Raw genomic sequence first — 18,139 nt, forward strand, 5'->3', positions numbered from 1 at the left:
CACACTTTCATAAACGACTGTCACTTTACGGTCAATCAAAAGTTTGGGCATAAAAATTGGGGGGTTTTTTGGGTTTTTTTTTAAAGCAGGTCCTATATACGGGGATGAGGTTTTCTTTAAGGATGTACTCTACATCGTCATAATGGCTGACTTCCTTTTGGAACATGGGTGAAAATATAGATATTAGCCATATTTGTCTATTCATTTAAAAATTAATCACATAGCCGAGTAGTTCAGTTCATATTATTATTTTTACGAAAGAAAAATTGTTTAAATTTGGGAAAACTGAATCTAAAATATGTCCAGTGTGTGAATAAGAAAGTGACGATTTATTTCATTTGTTTTTGAAATGCAAAGAACTCATTGATTTCAAAAACAATTTTGTTATATATCACCTTGAATCATTTCTGGAAAAACTGTGGAAATAGCGTTTACAATTCTTTGAACTTTGAGAAAAAATTTCTAACTGGGTTTACAAAGAAAATCAATCATGTTAATTCTTTCTTTGTGAATTTGTGTAGATTTTGTATTTTTAAAAGAAGACAAATATGTCTGCAAAGTGGTAAACGACTTGACATTGCAAGATTGTGTAAGTATACTTTGAAAAACTATATTTCATATCATTTTTATCAATTATGCACTATTGAAAACAAAATACATATTTCATAAAAAGTTCTTGTATAGAAATCATATTGTGAAAGAAACTGAGGGTGTACTTTTATTTATATTTTTAAAAACAAGATATACATGGATTATCTGTTTTAACAGTTATTGTACTGATTAAAATGTAATTGGCATTATATGTATGATGATAAAATCAATAAAAGATAAAAAAAAAAAAAAATAAAAAAAAAAAGCCACAAAAAAACAAAACAAAACACGTCGACTGCTGAACTGTGGATCGCGTGTTCGAGTCCAGCAGAGGTTTTAATTTTTTTCACATTGGTTTCTACTAAAACTGCATTTTGTGACTAAATAAAGTAAATTTGAAAGTTTTCAGTTTCAAAATATTGTTGTACATATCCTCCACTTTTCATCCATATAAATTTCTCTGGTGTAGCATTCCTCCTTAAAAGAAGTGTTCCGATGCAACAAATCCACGACTTCTGATGTGAATATAAGGTTTGATTACGAGTGATTTCATCGACATCGTGGTGTCTTTCGTACTTGAATTGCACCTTTTGTAATGCTGGAGATACATGTAATTTTTATTTTATAAACTACAATTTAGGAGGGATGTCAGGATTAGGAATATGTTTACCACACGCTAAGGGATCATAGGTGTTTAAATGCATCTACCACAATTAGTAACTTAATGCAATGTCCTCTTTATTCAGGCCTTAGTGTTTTTTGGTTTTTGTTTTGTTTTTTTGCTTTGTGCTGAACTTTCACGTCAAAGTTGAAGGGAATTTCTGTCTAACAGCAGTATAGAAATTTGTTAGCAACACAAACCAGCTATTGACGAAGCAGTGGTGCGATTCTGGTTTTTTAAAAAAGATAATTGAGGATCAACCTTGAAATTTCTTGAGTCCTCTTTCATGAACCAAAGTGGTGTAATAAATATGCTTTCGTAAGGACAATTGTAAAACTCCCGGACATGACAATCTTCTTTTCATGTAATCTGAAAAGGTATGTTATTCAAGTACGAAAGAGAGGATCTTCATTGTGACCCCAAAATAAGACAGACAAATCAGTTTAAATATATCTTGTTTTATTTGTAATATGCTTTAGAACACATCTTTACAAATTAATAGATCATTACTGCAATACATCAGTTAAGCTCAAGGTCCTTTACAAATTGTAGAGTCACGCCACACAAAAGAGTGATGATGGAATATAATTTCACACCTGGTGGTTTTCATCAAACATGAAAATTGTTGCCCTGAAGGAAAATTATAAGGTACAATGCAGTAGAGATCATATCGATTTTATCGCTCGTTGAAACGGTTAACGCCTCGTACTGTTCGGGTATTGTACACCCCAGTCATGACGACACAAAATTCAGTCACGGTCTCCGGGAATCACAGTTTCTGACTTCCACGGCAGCAAAGTTCTGAGAACAAATCTTTTGTAGAACGTCCCTGTAAGAACGTAATGCTTTAGCATCGATCGGTGCATTTCTTCACTAGTGTCCTCAGCCACAACCAGCTTTTTTTCAACTCGATCGGGTTATTAGCTCTCTCGATTTGGTATCCCAACACATGAACTCGTTGCTCCGTGATGCAATATGTGCAACAGGAATTGTTATGATCGGGTGATCATATCGAAGTAAAATTCATACACTGCTTACATAGGGTTTTCATCGGCTGAACACCCGCTTGATGAGACTAGAGCGGCGCTTCCTGCACTTCAGAGTCGCCATCACGACCTGTTCGAAGACATTTTTGACACCAGTTTTTTGTGCAGCTGAGCACTCGAGGTAACTGAAAGCTCCGATCTGCTTAGCGAGATTTCGACCCTCTTCGGCAGTGATGTGATCAGAATCCTCCTTTCTTAGATCGGTCTGAGTCGCCACCAGAATAATGGGACGTTTCCTGTCGATCTGCCGGATCTCTGGGATCCAGAAATCCTGAACGCTCTCCAAAGATTCCCGATCCACGGTGCTAAAGCAGACGACAAAAATGTCATTGCTTCTGTAATCCTGTCTTCTGACTTTGTCGTAGTCATGCTACAAAAATAAAAATAGAGAACATCAAACTTTTTTCAATGAAGCTAAATTTTTTTTCAAAACCAAATCTATATCATTTGAAAAGTTTATTTAAAATAACTGAAACTAAAGTGAAATTTCGATAATTACCTGTCCTGATAAATCCAGAATGCTGAGTGTATATTTGTCTCCAGCTACTGACATGGGAGCTGAGTAGCTGTCTTCTGTAGTAGCGATGTATCCATCATCCAGAGCTTGTCCCGTGAAGACTTTAGCAATAGAAGACTTTCCCACCATGCCGTCTCCAACCAAAGAACACTGCACTGTGTATTTATCCACCGATACCACCATCGTTACTAAGCTAGGATGTATAACGTGTGAGCTATCTACTACGGTAATCATACGAGTATTGAGCGAGAGACAGGCGGGTCACGGTATTTATATGGTTACAATTTAGCCAGCCAATCATGACTCGCTTTGGTAGGTCTATTTTTACTTTCTGGATTTCACCTGGATTTTACTGTTTCCTTCTCTTACTAAGGTAATTTGACGGGCGGCACGTGGCGACTGTCAACCGGGCGTCAACGCAACACAGCTTCGTTTGTTTGTTTTACTTTTCATATCATTTTTATTCTTTTTGAAGATTTTCAGGCGGAAATAGCATATCAGAGAAAATTGTTGTGACAGCTAGATCGTAAAGGGTAACTTTATTAGCATTCACATTGCTATTTATTTAATTACATGATCGTGTTATCAGATTTACAACAAAGGGCAAACCAAAATTATATTCATTTTCAACACTAACATAACAGTACTTATATATTTCGTTTCCACCGAAGAATATAACGGTATAATCAATCATGCTGCATTTCGATTATGGTGAAGGCAGTTTCTCATTTAATTGAAACTGAAACTGTTTTTATTTGATTTAACGCCTAATTTTACACAGAGTATTCAATGGCGTTGTACATGTATAACATAAAAAGCTTTAAAAGAATAAACAATACATCATATACATGCAAACACACTCTACATATACTAAACTAAAAACATGTACATTAAAACTGTCTAAACAATTGTGTCTTCAGTTTGGCTTTAAAAGTATGTAGAGATTTGGACTGTCATATTTCAGCCGGTAAACTGTTCCACAGTCTCGGACCAATGGTTCCGAAACTTCTGTCACTGAAAGTAACAATGTAGTAACTCTCAGAAGATTGAGCGGAGTGCAACTTTTTATTTGGTACCTGTTTCGTTAAAAGTTCTGTTAAATACAATGGCGCTTCGCCCACATGACAATTATACATGAAGGTTAATAATCTAAACGAAATCCTAGAATCGATAGGTAACCAATGTAGGTCAATGAGAGCATCCCTAGAGCTGTCAAATTTCTTACGATTTAATACCAGTTTCGCACCCATGTTTTGGATTATTTGCATTTTACATATTTCAGTTTGTGCAATGCCGTATAAAATCACATTACAATAGTCCAAATGAGAAATTACTAAAGTTAAAACCTAAATTTCTGTAGCTTCCTTTGTCAAATATTTGCGAATACTTTTAATCCTACGATAATTGATCATAGCTGTTCGGCATTTCCTTTTTATATGTTCCTTAAAATCTCGAGTTTCATCCAAATATGCACCTAAGTATCTTATACAACGTTTTGGTTCAATTTCATCATCATTAATGTTGATAACTTTAAAATTTAATCCAAATCATTTCTTTAAATCAATATTTACATTCCAGTAAATTGTATGAAATCATATATGTATCTATGTAAATTGTCATAAAGCAATTGTCGTAAAAATCGTGAGAAAAAAATTAAGATACCTATGATTATCAACATATTCAATTTGGTACTAAGCCATTAATCTATTGCCATAAATAATTTCCTTGACACTATTTTCATACAAACCAGTCATCAAAAGGAGATTCCCTTCACATTTCGTACCACTAATGGCTATTTTATCAGTCATTACTAATAGTAAGTGTCAAAGCGGACAACCCTGCGGCACACATCCTCTTTTGTGTTACGACTAAATACCATCAGGTAAAATCTTGTTTCATTCCCGGAGGTGTACAATCTCATCATCTACAATTAATAACGCTGATACAAACCAGGTGACAAAATGTATGGTATACGTTTACCTTCAGCCTGCAAGGTAAAACAATATTTTTTGTTTTTAGAGAGAAAAAAATCCATATATAGAAGATATTTTTAAAAGCGAAGATGGATGTTAGAATTAACATTATTAATCATTATACAGACGCAAAACAGGGGTCACCGCAAAATCACAATTAATTAAAAGGGGGAAACTAGCACAATGTATATGTGTAAAAACAAAAAAATCTTTAAGACAGGCATTTTTTATGGACCAACATTTCAAGTGACAATGTTAATCAATTAACATTTAAATATGAATATTTATTAGAATCAAGCAATGATTTTGTAAAATGTCTTGTACCTGACAGCTGAACAATATATATGTATGTATTTTCAAGGTAATGCAATCGATATACATATAAAACAAATAAAATTAGCATTAAGCTTAAGGTTCATCAATATTTAACAACATTATCAAAATTTTACAAGACAATTGCTCTATGGGCCTTTTATTCTTGTACAAATATACATTCTATAGGTCTAAATTATATAAAAATACATACATGTACAGTAGTCATTATAAAAATCCAATATTTGCCATAACTGCATTAAACAGGTGATCCAATACAATGTAAATCAATTTATAAATAAACTGAATTTGGCAAATGTCATATGTCTGTATGTAACCATGCATAAGTATTTCGTAATTAGAATTCTGAAAGTAATATGATTTTAATTACCATAAACGTTCAGAAAATATCAGTTTACACAGATTTCAAAATTTTATTCAATAAATAAAGCTAACAACAACATATTATCTAAGATGAAATATTGCTGATTTTTGATGCACTTTTATTCTTTTGTACAGTTGTCACAACTGTACAAAAGAATAAAAGTGCATCAAAAATAAAAAAAAAAAACAACATAAACAATTAAAAGAAAAGAAACCAGTGGTTTGTTAAAATTTACTGCCTTATTTCAAATGGAAAGGGATGTGTGGTGTCTTCCACAAATCACAATTCTACTCTATTACTTCATAGAAGTACATGTACCTTGTCGATATATACATACCCTTTAGACAGCGGATCTTTTACATTTAAAAAATTGTTTATATGTTATCTGTTGCAATCAAATTCAGAATACGTATATGAAAGGTTAAGATAACGAACAGTGATCTATCTCATAACTCCTATACACGTCCATATATATCTAAATGTCGCATTGAAGGCCACAGCAAGAGAATTTTTCTTCTCACGTAGAAGTTTTTGAATAAACTCTGCTTCATAAGAATATAAAAACAAGTCAGCTAACAAAGGAACACAATTAGTGCCCATGGGAATTCAGAATACGTATATGTAGAGAGAGTCTATTTTATAAAGTTCCGGTTTGTACTCCTTTAATGAAGGCATTATTTGTTAATGTATAAAAAAAAACCCTGAAAATAAAATACCGGGAAAAAATCAGCTCTGGTATTTTTAAAACGAGTCCTCGTTAATTCATCTCCTATATCATTGCAATTTTATGATCAGATTGAGGGAAATGCAATTCTATAGAGAAACCCTGAACTGTCGACCAAAAAATAGCGTAAAATAATAGCAATTTTGGGCCACCTGAAAAATGGAGGAAAATGAACCTATTTGTGACGTTCGGCATTCATGATTCTTTATATAAAGGCATAATTTGATTTGATATGTCCCACTTCTTTCTGTTATTAATGATGCTTAAAACTACGGTCAGATTTTATTATATGTTACAACACCATAGTTCATTTGACATTTCCTAGTATTATCTATTTTCAGAACATTATCCAGCCTCTTACAAAAACACAATTAACAGTTCTTTTACAACGTTTAAAATCCACAGATCTATATTCCTTGTATTTTCACCATCTTTTTAAGTGTTGATGTTTACTTTTTTTTTTAATACTTTAATCTTGAACGTTGGACTCAGTTCAGTTATATAATAATATTTGCCCCAAACCATGTACATAGAAAAAGATTTGCACATCTCAGACACGCTGGGACTCGAGGAACAGAACAAGTTACTTATTTGTCCAGTATAGTAACCATACCTATTTGACGTTCATGTATATGTATTAATTTTTACAGCTGAATATGCACAACTTATCTTATTGTATCTTTTATGCAACGGGTCTATAATTTCCAATTTCCTCTCTGCTTAGATATATAAACAACCTACCTTATTATTTTCATTCACAACACCGCTCAGATGTCTATAAACACGTTCTTTTCTTTTTTTATTTATTTATTTTTTTTGTAAACAATCTGTATATATCATAATATATATTCAATATATACATACCAAGGATCATGTAGAAATACAGACAAGTTTTTTTTTTATATGTGAGAGACACAGAGAGAGAGGGGGGAGTTAAAGAAAGATCAGGCTCCATCTGTTCCACTGGGTATCTATAAACACGTTCTGAGAACACGGAAATTTTGTGTTCGAAATATTTATTTTTAGTCTTACTTGTACTGTTTGTGAAATACCAGCGACCCATAAAATGTCCTTATACGTCTAAGTGAAAGGTGAAGATAACGAACAGTAATCAATCTCATGATGCGCCACTAAACGTTACTCCTGTATTCTCTAATCTGCTATCTTTGTGGTACGTTTTATGCGCTGTATCTCAACTAAACATGGGGCATCTTTCTATAGAGAATTTCCTATCAACTATTTTTCTCAGATTATCACCATCATCCATTGTAGGTTAACACGGGTATAATTTCGATTGATTATCGTAATCATTGCATCTTTGAAGTCCATTCGATAGAAAGAGAAGTTGGAAAATCGATATGCAAATTATATATGATTGCAACACTTTAAAATGTTACATTGTACTTTTAACTTTGAAATGTCAATGACTTAGTGTTATATTGTAATTTTTGAATTTACAGGGTGGGTGTATCTACAGGAATTACAATATGACATTAGACTACTTGCAAGGTTCCAACACACTGGAAATTCTATTTCACCTGTATTTCAAAATTACCTCAAACCACAGGAAGTCCGTGTTTTACTTTTAAAGAATACTTGAGTTTACTTGCAGTATATGATTAGATTAAATTAAACCAAGATACATAAGCTATAAACTACTAAAAAATGAAAATGATTTAATTATATGTACACATTAGAGCCTAAATACACCGTAATAAAACTACGTGTATGTCAAAACCTAGGATAAGAATACGTGTTAATAATGAATTAAATGCATGGCAGTATCAGGGGGAGACATCTTCGACGCGGAAAAAAATCATCAAGAACACATTTGTTTAACAAGATGGTAGGAATAGAATAATGTTACAGCTATCATCGAAATAAAACCGCACCGGAAACAGGTGAATGGCAATGACCTGATGAAGGTTTCAGGTAACTTTATTAAAACAAATACTACCTCACTGGACAGTCCCTCACAGAAAATAAAGAATAGGCCCTCTTAGGAAAAACACCCAAAATTTAAAACCGCACATCTTCGTTAGGCAAGGGTACCAACCGGGATTTTTTCTGGGAACATACGGCTAGCTACCGTGCTTATCCGAAGAGAAACCGGCGTTTTACGTGTCAGACCGTGTTGACACCGGCATTACGACGTCACAGAACTCAAGTCGCCTGGAGGTTATAAATCATTTTTGAGCACGTTTTCATACTCAAACTCAAACTCCGTTCTCTAAATCGTACCCATACTCAAAACAAAAGTGAATGTTATAAAACTTTTTAAAAATCATTCTCATACTCAAATAAAGATTTTTCGAGTATGCTTAGCAGCTCGCTCAGAATTGTACTCAAAACAAACATGGCTGAGTTTGAGTATGAGTACAGTAAAAGTTTTATAACCAGGCCAGTTGACCCTGGATGACTAGAATTTAGTATCCGGTATCGACGGACTCTTGATCCGTGAATATGTGAGGGGTGTTATAGAAGATTTTGAGTACTTCAAAAACAATGTTTTGTTTGTTGTTTTACGCGTCCCCAGCTGTAGGGGAAGTGCCAAGATTTTGACCTTTGCATGACGCTCAAGGTCGTAGCAGTGAGAGTTCTTTATCGTGACGTCGCTTCTGATACCAAGCGCTTGACGAAGGAACAGTTACTACCCATATTTAACGTCTTAAGTTTAACACGGTCCCATATTGGTTGAGGATCGAACCCAGGTTTTCCCTGTTGCGAGGCGAGCGCCCTATTAAACCTGTAGCTTATCGCAATGAATCAAAGTACAGAAAATAAAAATCTTATTAGAAGGTTAAAGATATGTAAATTTTAATGTATGATTGCCTACATTTCAAGATAAAATGAGAGAATTCGAAACAATTCACATTCCTCTTGATTCTTGATTAAGGTTCACCAATCACATAGAAGTGGTTTGTTAATGCAGAAGAAGACAGAAAAAAGTAACATATCTTTTATTTTCATTCAATTGTATAATTCATCGCAAAACCTTGCTGAAAGTAGTGAAACCAAGCATTTGTATTTGGACTTGAGTCGTTAGTTATGAATATGTTGAGTATGTTAGCAATGAACCAATAGAATATCTATTTAAAATCTGCATGCAATTACTTAACAGTGTACATGTATTTCAAACGTACTACTATGCGCTCTCTTTGTTTTTTCTTCGTAAAATTATCAGATCAAAGACATGCAGAAATGTGGTTAATCATTTGAGGTATATTCTGTATATAGATTGTGTGGTGGATCAAAGAATTGCAAATCTCGATTGATTTCAGGTGATCTGCATCTGAAGTCTTGCATTGTGCATCAACCGTCGTGCGGTAACAACTGAACATTTTTAACTTTTTCTTTATGACTACCATTTCAATTCTTTTCAATTTAGTGTGAAGCATCTCTGGGACAAGAGGGACATAAATTGTAAATTTCAGGACTCCTGCACCCCCAGATGCCTGGGGACGGGGCTAAAACTGCCAAAAATTAAATATTTTTCAAAACTCTTCTTCTCTGCAACTGCATATCTGTAAGAAAAACTAAATGTATAGGCATATAGAGCAAGAATTAGGCCTTCTTAATGATAAATAGACATGTCCCATTCTGTCTATTTTACGTAAGAATATCATCGTTCTTACAAAGTAAAAAAAAAACAATATCAGAAAATATTTACACAGTAAAAGCTCATTACTGTCGCCCAATGTCACATGGGTTCGACTACGCCTTCATCATATAAGAGCTGTTGTACTAATTTGAATTTGATACGGAAAAGGCCATTGTGCAAAAGTACATAAAAGCTCTAATATCAAAGAAGATGGATGAGGGGTTCGATCTAAAAAAAAATTATGGTGTTAATTTTCGAGTGACCTAGATCAAGATCAAGATTCAATTCACCATAGAGTGCTGCTTCGATTATAATTTACATGCATATGAATTTTTATGCCATATTGGTATTTTTAATAATGTCTGCGAATCTGTAATATATTGATGGGTATAGTATGCAATTGGCTGTAGTTTACAGAAACAGGTTTCTTAATTTCATCCGATACATGGCACAACTGATTCCAAAGGGTGCACAGATGACAATTCCTCCTCAGACGTTTAAGTTCTAAGATGCACGTGCTTTATTTTCCTTTGTTAATATAAAGTATCTGTTTACAATGTTATCTAAATAAACTGAAAAATAGAGTTTAGATGTTAGACTACGATAATACTCTGACCCAGTTAGATCATGAATGGCACATTAACAGGACATCGATCTCGGACAAGTAAAGAAAAGTGAAAGTAATGCTGCGCTGTGTCACAAATTCCTGAAGAATTTTTATGAATTTCATCACATATTTTCAAAAACCTGTTTTGCCTAAAAATGGGTTTATTTCAAAATCGCTCCACTAGAGCAATGTCCTATTCCTTTACGAAATTAATATGGTATATACAGACATGATCTGAACTTCTCTGTGTAAATTATGATAGTCATATATTTCTCTCTGGAGGAAAAAGGGGAATATATTTAAGAAATTTAATAGTTTAATTTGAAATCATACGTTGTAATTGCCCTTATATTTATTCAGATTTAAGACCAACAGGAGATGTTAAGTCGGAGAAAACATGAAAACTACAAGTCATATCGTAAGCCGTCTCCCGGTCACCATGACCTAGATTTAAAGGTAAATGGCATTAAAATCCAAGGAAGAATTTCAGGGAGCACTCCGTGTACCTATATCTCTGACGTTAGTGCTGTTCTTGGATGTCTTTTTCACTTTGATGTTTTAAGATTGATAAGCACCAAGTCGAGGAAATTGCAATAACCCCCCGTAAATATCGTTTATTTATACCTGTTCTATCTCTGTTTCATTAATAGCAAGATGTGTAATTTACAAAAAGTCTCTAAGATATTATTTGTAGCCCCTCTCTGTTTTCGAACATTTTGATTTTATAATAGGACATTTTCTTCAAGCGTTTTCAAATCATAACGTGAATGAATTTTCTACTACCCGTACATGTAAAAATTAACTACATGTAATAGGTGGAAAATACGACCGATAGAAAAAGAAATGAAAAATTCATATTTTAAGTTTTAAAAATGAGCCGAAAATAATACAAATTCAATTTCAGAGGTCAAATCTCATCATTGGGTTTGAATGCTTGTGCAGTATTTACGTGTTAGAACGCACTTCTCAATCAATGTTTTGGTGAGGGAGTCAACCTTCCATCATTTACAATTCTACAAATAAAAGATGGTAGATCGGAAGCTACGACACAGAGCTACAAGGAAGGATCGCATTAGTAGAACGAAGTAAATGGAGACCTTCTTCAGATATATATTGTATCATTTACGATTTTCCTCCCATCTATAGGAAGAGAGAAAATAGAGATTTAGAATTAAGAATTCAATAGCGAATAGTTCTACCTTTTAACATTTACTGATATTTTACATAATTATTTTAAATGCTTTTCTCACAAGGAAACAAAACGACATTAGTCTGCGTCATTCAAAACCTTCTACTTGTCACAGACTTCAGTCTCTCTAACCATAGTACCCTATATTCAGACCTCACGTTGTCATTTTCAGATCTCTTTCTACACAGCAATGTAGACTATATACATATTTTTTTAATTTGTGAAAGTGATTTATCATAACTTTAATGAATTAACTATGCATATTATGCAAACATACCATATCACATACATTTCTCAGTGTGTGTCATCCTGAAAACTCGTCCTCTCAGAGACAGGTCATTCACAGGGTTTCTTCAGACTTGGTAGAATTTTGGTCCATGAGTTTCAAAACTAAATCCTTTAAAAGAATGGATGAAACGAACAGTGATCAAAGAATTCATTTTAGAAATTAATTTCACAATATATTTTCATTTCTCACGAGTTTTGACATTGTAAGTGGGCATGCTTTTATATTAACCGTACTTTACTTTCAGGTACAGGTGAATATCTTTGGATTCCTTTTCCCTAAGATAGATAGTAAGTTACACACAAGTAGAACTATTACACACATAATGTACTCTACTGATCTACAAACCTAATGATTAACGGTCGGTAGATCAATTGCTCCCCTCTCTCCTCTCTGCCTTGATAATACCATAGCATTTAAAATGTCTAGAAAAATAGAAGTCTATGGCCGTACTTGATCACCTTAGTCACTAGAGTGCTGAATACAAACAAATACAGATGTAGTTCCATTCTTCGTCCTCTTCCAAATTCTACTCTTTCCCAGGCCTATAGTAGTTTTATGTCGTATTTTTCAGGCCTATAGTAGTTTTATATCGTCTTTCCCAGTCCTATAGTAGTTTTATTTTGTCTTTCCCAGGCCTATAGTAGTTTTATATCGTCTTTCCTAGTCCTATAGTAGTTTTATTTTGTCTTTCCCAGGCCTATAGTAGTTTTATTTTGTCTTTCCTAGGCCTATAGTAGTTTTATATCGTCTTTCACAGGCCTATAGTAGTTTTATATTGTCTTTCCCAGGCCTATAGTAGTTTTATATTGTCTTTCCCAGGCCTATAGTAGTTTTATATCGTTTTGTGGTTTCTTTTTCTCTTTAAAAAAAATCAAATGTACTTTGTATCTGTATCCTTTGGAAATGAGAACCTTGAAGACCTACTAAATCGACTTACCAAGTATGAACGTTTCATAGTACTCTATCCAGAAAAACCCGACAAACAACTGCACAGGGGTAAACTTGTTTGACAGTGTGTCACTATTCAGTAAACATATTTTTCAGACAGTCGTGCAGGGTTATTGTCCTCAGAAGCAATGCAAACATTTCAATAACTGCACCGAGTAAAAACACCACAAGGCTATAACCATTCATTGTTATTTTTTATATCCTGTCTTTTCTCGATTTTTTTTATAACCTGTAGGTAAGTGACAGAACTAATTTACTTGAAAAATATTAATAACAACAATTAATCACAGTGTGTCTTTGGAAACAGATCGTCCTAATCAACATGCAATGATGGGCTTTTAAAAAATACTTCATGTTTTAAATTAAAACCAGACTAAAGGGTCACGTTAGATAGAATCAATTACCTGATGGTGAATATTTGAACAGGATTACTTTGACAACTTTTCATAACTCAACATTCGTGCTGTTTTCAGTATGAAGAGTTCATGTTAACCATCATAGTGAATCTAAGAATTCTTATTCTAAGACATTTTGTGACACATTTCTGTGTAACTTAGCACTAGGTAACTGAACGCTCCGATCTGCTTAGCAAGATGTCGACCCTCTTCGGCAGTGATGTGATCAGAATCCTCCTTTCTTAGATCGGTCTGAGTCGCCACCAGAATAATGGGACGTTTCCTGTCGATCTGCCGGATCTCTGGGATCCAGAAATCCTGAACGCTCTCCAAAGATTCCCGATCCACGGCGCTAAAGCAGACGACAAAAATGTCATTGCTTCTGTAATCCTGTCTTCTGACTTTGTCGTAGTCATGCTACAAAAATAAAATAGAGAACATTAAACTTTCTTCAATGAAGCTAAAAAAAATTTCAAAACCAAATCTATATCATTGAAAAGTTTATCTAAAATAACAGAAACTAAAGTGAAATTTCGATAATTACCTGTCCTGATAAATCCAGAATGCTGAGTGTATATTTGTCTCCAGCTACTGACATGGGAGCTGAGTAGCTGTCTTCTGTAGTAGCGATGTATCCATCATCCAGAGCTTGTCCCGTGAAGACTTTAGCAATGGAAACCGTCTCCAAACAACCATTGTTACTATTGAACTAGATTCAAACAATTATTAGAAACCAAGAATGAGAGAAAAACGGGCGGTGCTCAATATACCTAACTGAGGGCTCAGGTGAACTCGCTTTTATATTCATAGACTGTGTGGTTACGTGGCATCAGAGGGAATCGAAACACCGCTCGCCCCGCTGTTAGAGTTCTTTCTATACAATAGGGGGGATTCGATTTCTGCAACTACGTCAAACCTAAGGGCTCTATCAGATGAAAATGGTGGCAAATACATGTACAAATTTCATTTCTAGAAAAAAAGTGTTTCAGCACTGAATGTGACACATTGGAATAAGCCCGCGAACCTCAACAAACTCTCTCATCTCCGTCAACAACAATACTCATCCACAAAGCTCAACAGACTCTCTCATCTCCGTCAACAACAATACTCATCCACAAAGCTCAACAGACTCTCTCATCTCCGTCAACAACAGTACTCATCCACAAATCTCAATAGACTCTCTCATCTCCGTCAACAACAGTGCTCATCCACAAATCTCAACAGACTCTCTCATCTCCGTCAACAACAGTACTCATCCACAAATCTCAGACAATCTTGTCTTCTTTTTGTAAAACTTTAATTGAAATCCAGCTATAGTTTTCAGATACATGTACTGGGGTACAGTAATCTTGTCAACAGACAAACACACACACATGTATACGCACGAATGCACCCCACCCCCACACAGTAGAGTACCAAAAAAAAACATAATTCGAGATTATGAACGTTTATCTGATTTGTAGTGGTGATGGTTTCTATTTTTAATTATAGCCAGTTACTAGTAGACAACTTTACCGATCTCAATTTTGACATTTATGGGAAGCAGAAAACCCTGTTTGAAACCCCCTAAAACACAACCAGAAAAAGGCAGTATACATTTATTGCATTTTTTCTTCGTTTTGGCATGTGGTTGATATAATATACCAGAAACAAAGGTAATGTCTACATAAACGACGCAGATCTGTATTCGATTAATGTGACAACGTTAATTAATCAACCAAATAGTCCCGTATAAAAAGATTGAAAACTACTAACGACAGAGTCTAAATACGTGTAATCTTATTCCATTTATCAATCCCGACATACAGTATTCTATTGATAGTAAAGTGTCTCTATTTCACTGATTTTATATTTTGTTTAAAGTAGGAATCATTAAAACTCGCCCTACTTCCATCATGAATACATGTACTTTGAATCACTATTTTACCCGCATTTTGGTTGAATTAAACGGAGGGGGGGGGGATCGTACTCAAGAGTTCGCATCCTAAAAGAAATAAAATGTGAAGTATTAGAAACAAACAAAACTTCTTAGCAGTTACAAAAACAAGACCCCACAAAACCAGTGTTTTCATCCAAACCTCGGAAAGTTTACAAATTAATTTCCAAGATTCCGCTGTGACTGATTAAATCAGAACCGTCCCGCTCGGTCTTAGAAAGATCTTTAGACTTTTAATGATTTCAGAAAACATTGAAAACTGTCAAGGGCTTTCTGTAGGAAAATGTCTTCTTTTTTCCTACATTTTGTTTTCATATTGGAAATTACAAAAAACTACCTTGACAATGATCAATCATGATACATGATTGAATGAAAATAATTTTTAAAAACTTTTTACGTATGGTTTATTTCAAAACTTTTTCCGGAAAACAGAATAAATAGACAGAGATTAATTATGTGCAAACGGACCAGAAATTATTTTTATCACATCTTAATAATGAACCTCACTTCAGAATCAGAGAAGGAAATAAAGGCTACACCATTGTTCTACACCATTATTATCGCCTTGTTTTCATTTCTGCTGACAGTTTACAATGTTGTACAAAGACGTCTGGCATTGAAGAATATGACGTGTGTTTTAAAACTTTTTTTTAAAAAGCTTCAAATTGAAAGCATCAAAGACAGAATAGTTGTTTGATATGCTTTTTTATTGGAATAATATAGATGTATGACAAGTTTGTGTTAGTTTTTACTAATGAATCCGTCGCGGTTATACGAACGATAGACCAAAAATAGCTTTATCCGGAAATACTAGTAATGGAAAGACTCGTCATCCATTAACACTGGGAATCCAGCTGCATGCATTACTTTGACTCAGAGACAAGTCCAGTGAACTTCTATTTTTAGCGATTTGATTAGTATTACGATTTGTAATGATGTTACCAAGAATGGAATTCAAATAAAAAGTAGCCTCAGAACAGTGTTCTGTAGTATAGAAGATATGCGAACTTACACTAATTAATTATCGTTACCAATGGAAATTAATCTTTTGAGAATCCACTGTTACTTTATTTTTAGTTTAAATTCACTGACTCTGCACAAAGAACCAAAATGATGCGGTAAAATTGGCAAAAGTTATGATTAAATCTAAATGACTATGAAATTTTATTAATGCAATGCGTTTTGGGTTTTTTTCTTCTTCTGAAGCATTGCTCGGTAATGGCATACATCACGAAAACGTCTCAGTTTATTTTAAATATATACCGCACGTAGAAACAGCAAGTCCTAGCACTTTATACCAATCGAAATTTTAAGTTTAGCCAGTGCAGAACGAAAGAGGCTACATGGATTCCGATTCTACTATGATTGTAGATGTTTCTGATCATTCGCCTTGCATCTATAACAAATAAACCGAGGAACTTTTTCTTGTCGGATATTTATGAAAGTTTATTCACATGTTCCATGTACCTCTGTCAGGGGCGGATCCAGGAATTGCGATTACGGGGGCGCCACTTTATGAGGCAGGGAATATGGGGGACGCCTTGAGGCCCCCAGTGGGTCCAGGGCGAAGCTCCTGGATTTTACAGATTGTATAGGGTTTGAAATATGTCTCCTATTTAAGTCATTTGTACTATCATTTTTGATAAGGAAATTTGTAAAATGGCGCAAATTTTAAGGATTTTTGGAAAACATTAAGTTCTCCCAATAAAGTAATTCAAGAAATCAAAAGATTTTGTTGTTGATTTCTTCGGGAGTGGTAGAAATTATTGCTACTTTTATCGTATTACATTTTTCGAAACAAGATACCATGATTTACCTTAAATTCTAAAATTTTAGGGGGGCGCGCGCCGACTGCCCCCCCCCCCCCCCCCCCCAAATCCGCCACTGTCGTTTTCTCATGAAAACCAGGTTATTATTATTTCTTTCTCGTGAATTATTACTGACAGACAGAGACTAGCTGTAGATTATACAGTGTCATGGATACCAGTGATTAAATTAACTTCTTCCAACATCCCATGTCTTCTTAATTTGATTTAAACCTATATTCGCGTGCGCGTGTGTGTGTATATGGAGAGAGAGAGAGAGAGAGAGAGAGAGAGAGAGAGAGAGAGAGAGATTTATTTCGTATACTTATTGATAACTTAATTAATGGAAATTATCTTTGGAATTATTTGGTGATGTTTTCTTTAGAAAATACTCATTTAATCAAAGCGCCAGACTGCGCAGTTTTTTTTATCTTCACTGCGAAAACTTTTTCATTAGAAATATATTTGTGTACGTTTTTCCTAATGTCCTTGCATATCCAATATTTTGTAACATACATAAGTATCTGAAAGCTTTTTTTCTAATTTTGAAGTCACCTTGCCTTGTAATTTGCCTTGTCATGCTTGCTTAACGATAGAATTGTCAACTTTGAACCCATGCTTGCTAAATTTGGAAGAAATTTATGTACAAAATGACTAAGATACTGGCATAGAGAAGTTTCTTAGGTCTCCAAACCAAAAAAATAAAATGCGTCATACTTAGACATTAACTGTAGGTCAAATATTTTAAATTATATTTTTAATGAGAAACTTGCATCCCTGAAAATCTAAAAATAGAACAATGCATCTAGGTGCTCTGTCGTTAATTGACATGACAATTCATAACAATTAGGAAGATTAAATCATCAAAGTTTGAAAACATACAGTTAATTTAGAACTTTTTATATAACACAAGGCATGCCACTTTTGTTCATATTCTGGTATCTTTCAAACTGTCACATAACTTAATGACATTGTCTTTCAGTCTTCTTACTAATTTGTCTCCAGAATAGAATGTTTAATAGCCACGGAAACTTAAGCGGCTCTGGGTCAGTATGTCAAGTTCTTAAATAAAACTTTAAGACGCTACATACCGATTTCGTTCCCTGCTTGACATCAGATAGGGCTAAAGTATTTGTCATAAGTTCAAAGACACAAAAGCG

At 34.2% G+C, this 18,139-nt stretch overlaps 2 protein-coding genes across 2 annotated transcripts; both read right to left on the reverse strand.

Annotated features, from left to right (window-relative positions):
• Positions 1 to 1,694: 1,694 nt before the first annotated feature.
• Positions 1,695 to 3,068, reverse strand: LOC125652292 (cdc42 homolog). Its single transcript, XM_048881368.2, has 2 exons — positions 2,798 to 3,068; positions 1,695 to 2,668 (listed from the first exon to the last, which is right to left on the reverse strand). The coding sequence occupies exons 1-2, from the start codon at positions 3,047 to 3,049 to the stop codon at positions 2,300 to 2,302; spliced, it is 621 nt and encodes a 206-aa protein (XP_048737325.2). The 5' UTR covers positions 3,050 to 3,068; the 3' UTR covers positions 1,695 to 2,299.
• A 10,296-nt stretch (positions 3,069 to 13,364) lies between these two features.
• LOC125651039 (cdc42 homolog) lies at positions 13,365 to 14,280 on the reverse strand. The gene is made up of 3 exons (XM_048879639.1): positions 14,263 to 14,280; positions 13,783 to 13,947; positions 13,365 to 13,655 (listed from the first exon to the last, which is right to left on the reverse strand). The coding sequence occupies exons 1-3, from the start codon at positions 14,278 to 14,280 to the stop codon at positions 13,365 to 13,367; spliced, it is 474 nt and encodes a 157-aa protein (XP_048735596.1).
• Positions 14,281 to 18,139: the final 3,859 nt, after the last annotated feature.

The sequence above is a fragment of the Ostrea edulis genome, chromosome 5 (genome assembly GCF_947568905.1).
Source record: "Ostrea edulis chromosome 5, xbOstEdul1.1, whole genome shotgun sequence".
Lineage (NCBI taxonomy): Eukaryota > Metazoa > Mollusca > Bivalvia > Ostreida > Ostreidae > Ostrea > Ostrea edulis.

What these genes read in the sequence shown, in the direction of transcription:
- LOC125651039 (XM_048879639.1), bottom strand. An exon ending in TTCTGGATTTATCAGGACAG is followed by an intron (nt 13,656 to 13,782) that starts GTAATTATCGAA and finishes TTATTTTTGTAG; the next exon opens with CATGACTACGACAAAGTCAG.
- LOC125652292 (XM_048881368.2), bottom strand. Translation starts at nt 3,049, where the DNA reads ATGATTACCGTAGTAGATAGCTCACACGTTATACATCCTAGCTTAGTA. An exon ending in TTCTGGATTTATCAGGACAG is followed by an intron (nt 2,669 to 2,797) that starts GTAATTATCGAA and finishes TTATTTTTGTAG; the next exon opens with CATGACTACGACAAAGTCAG.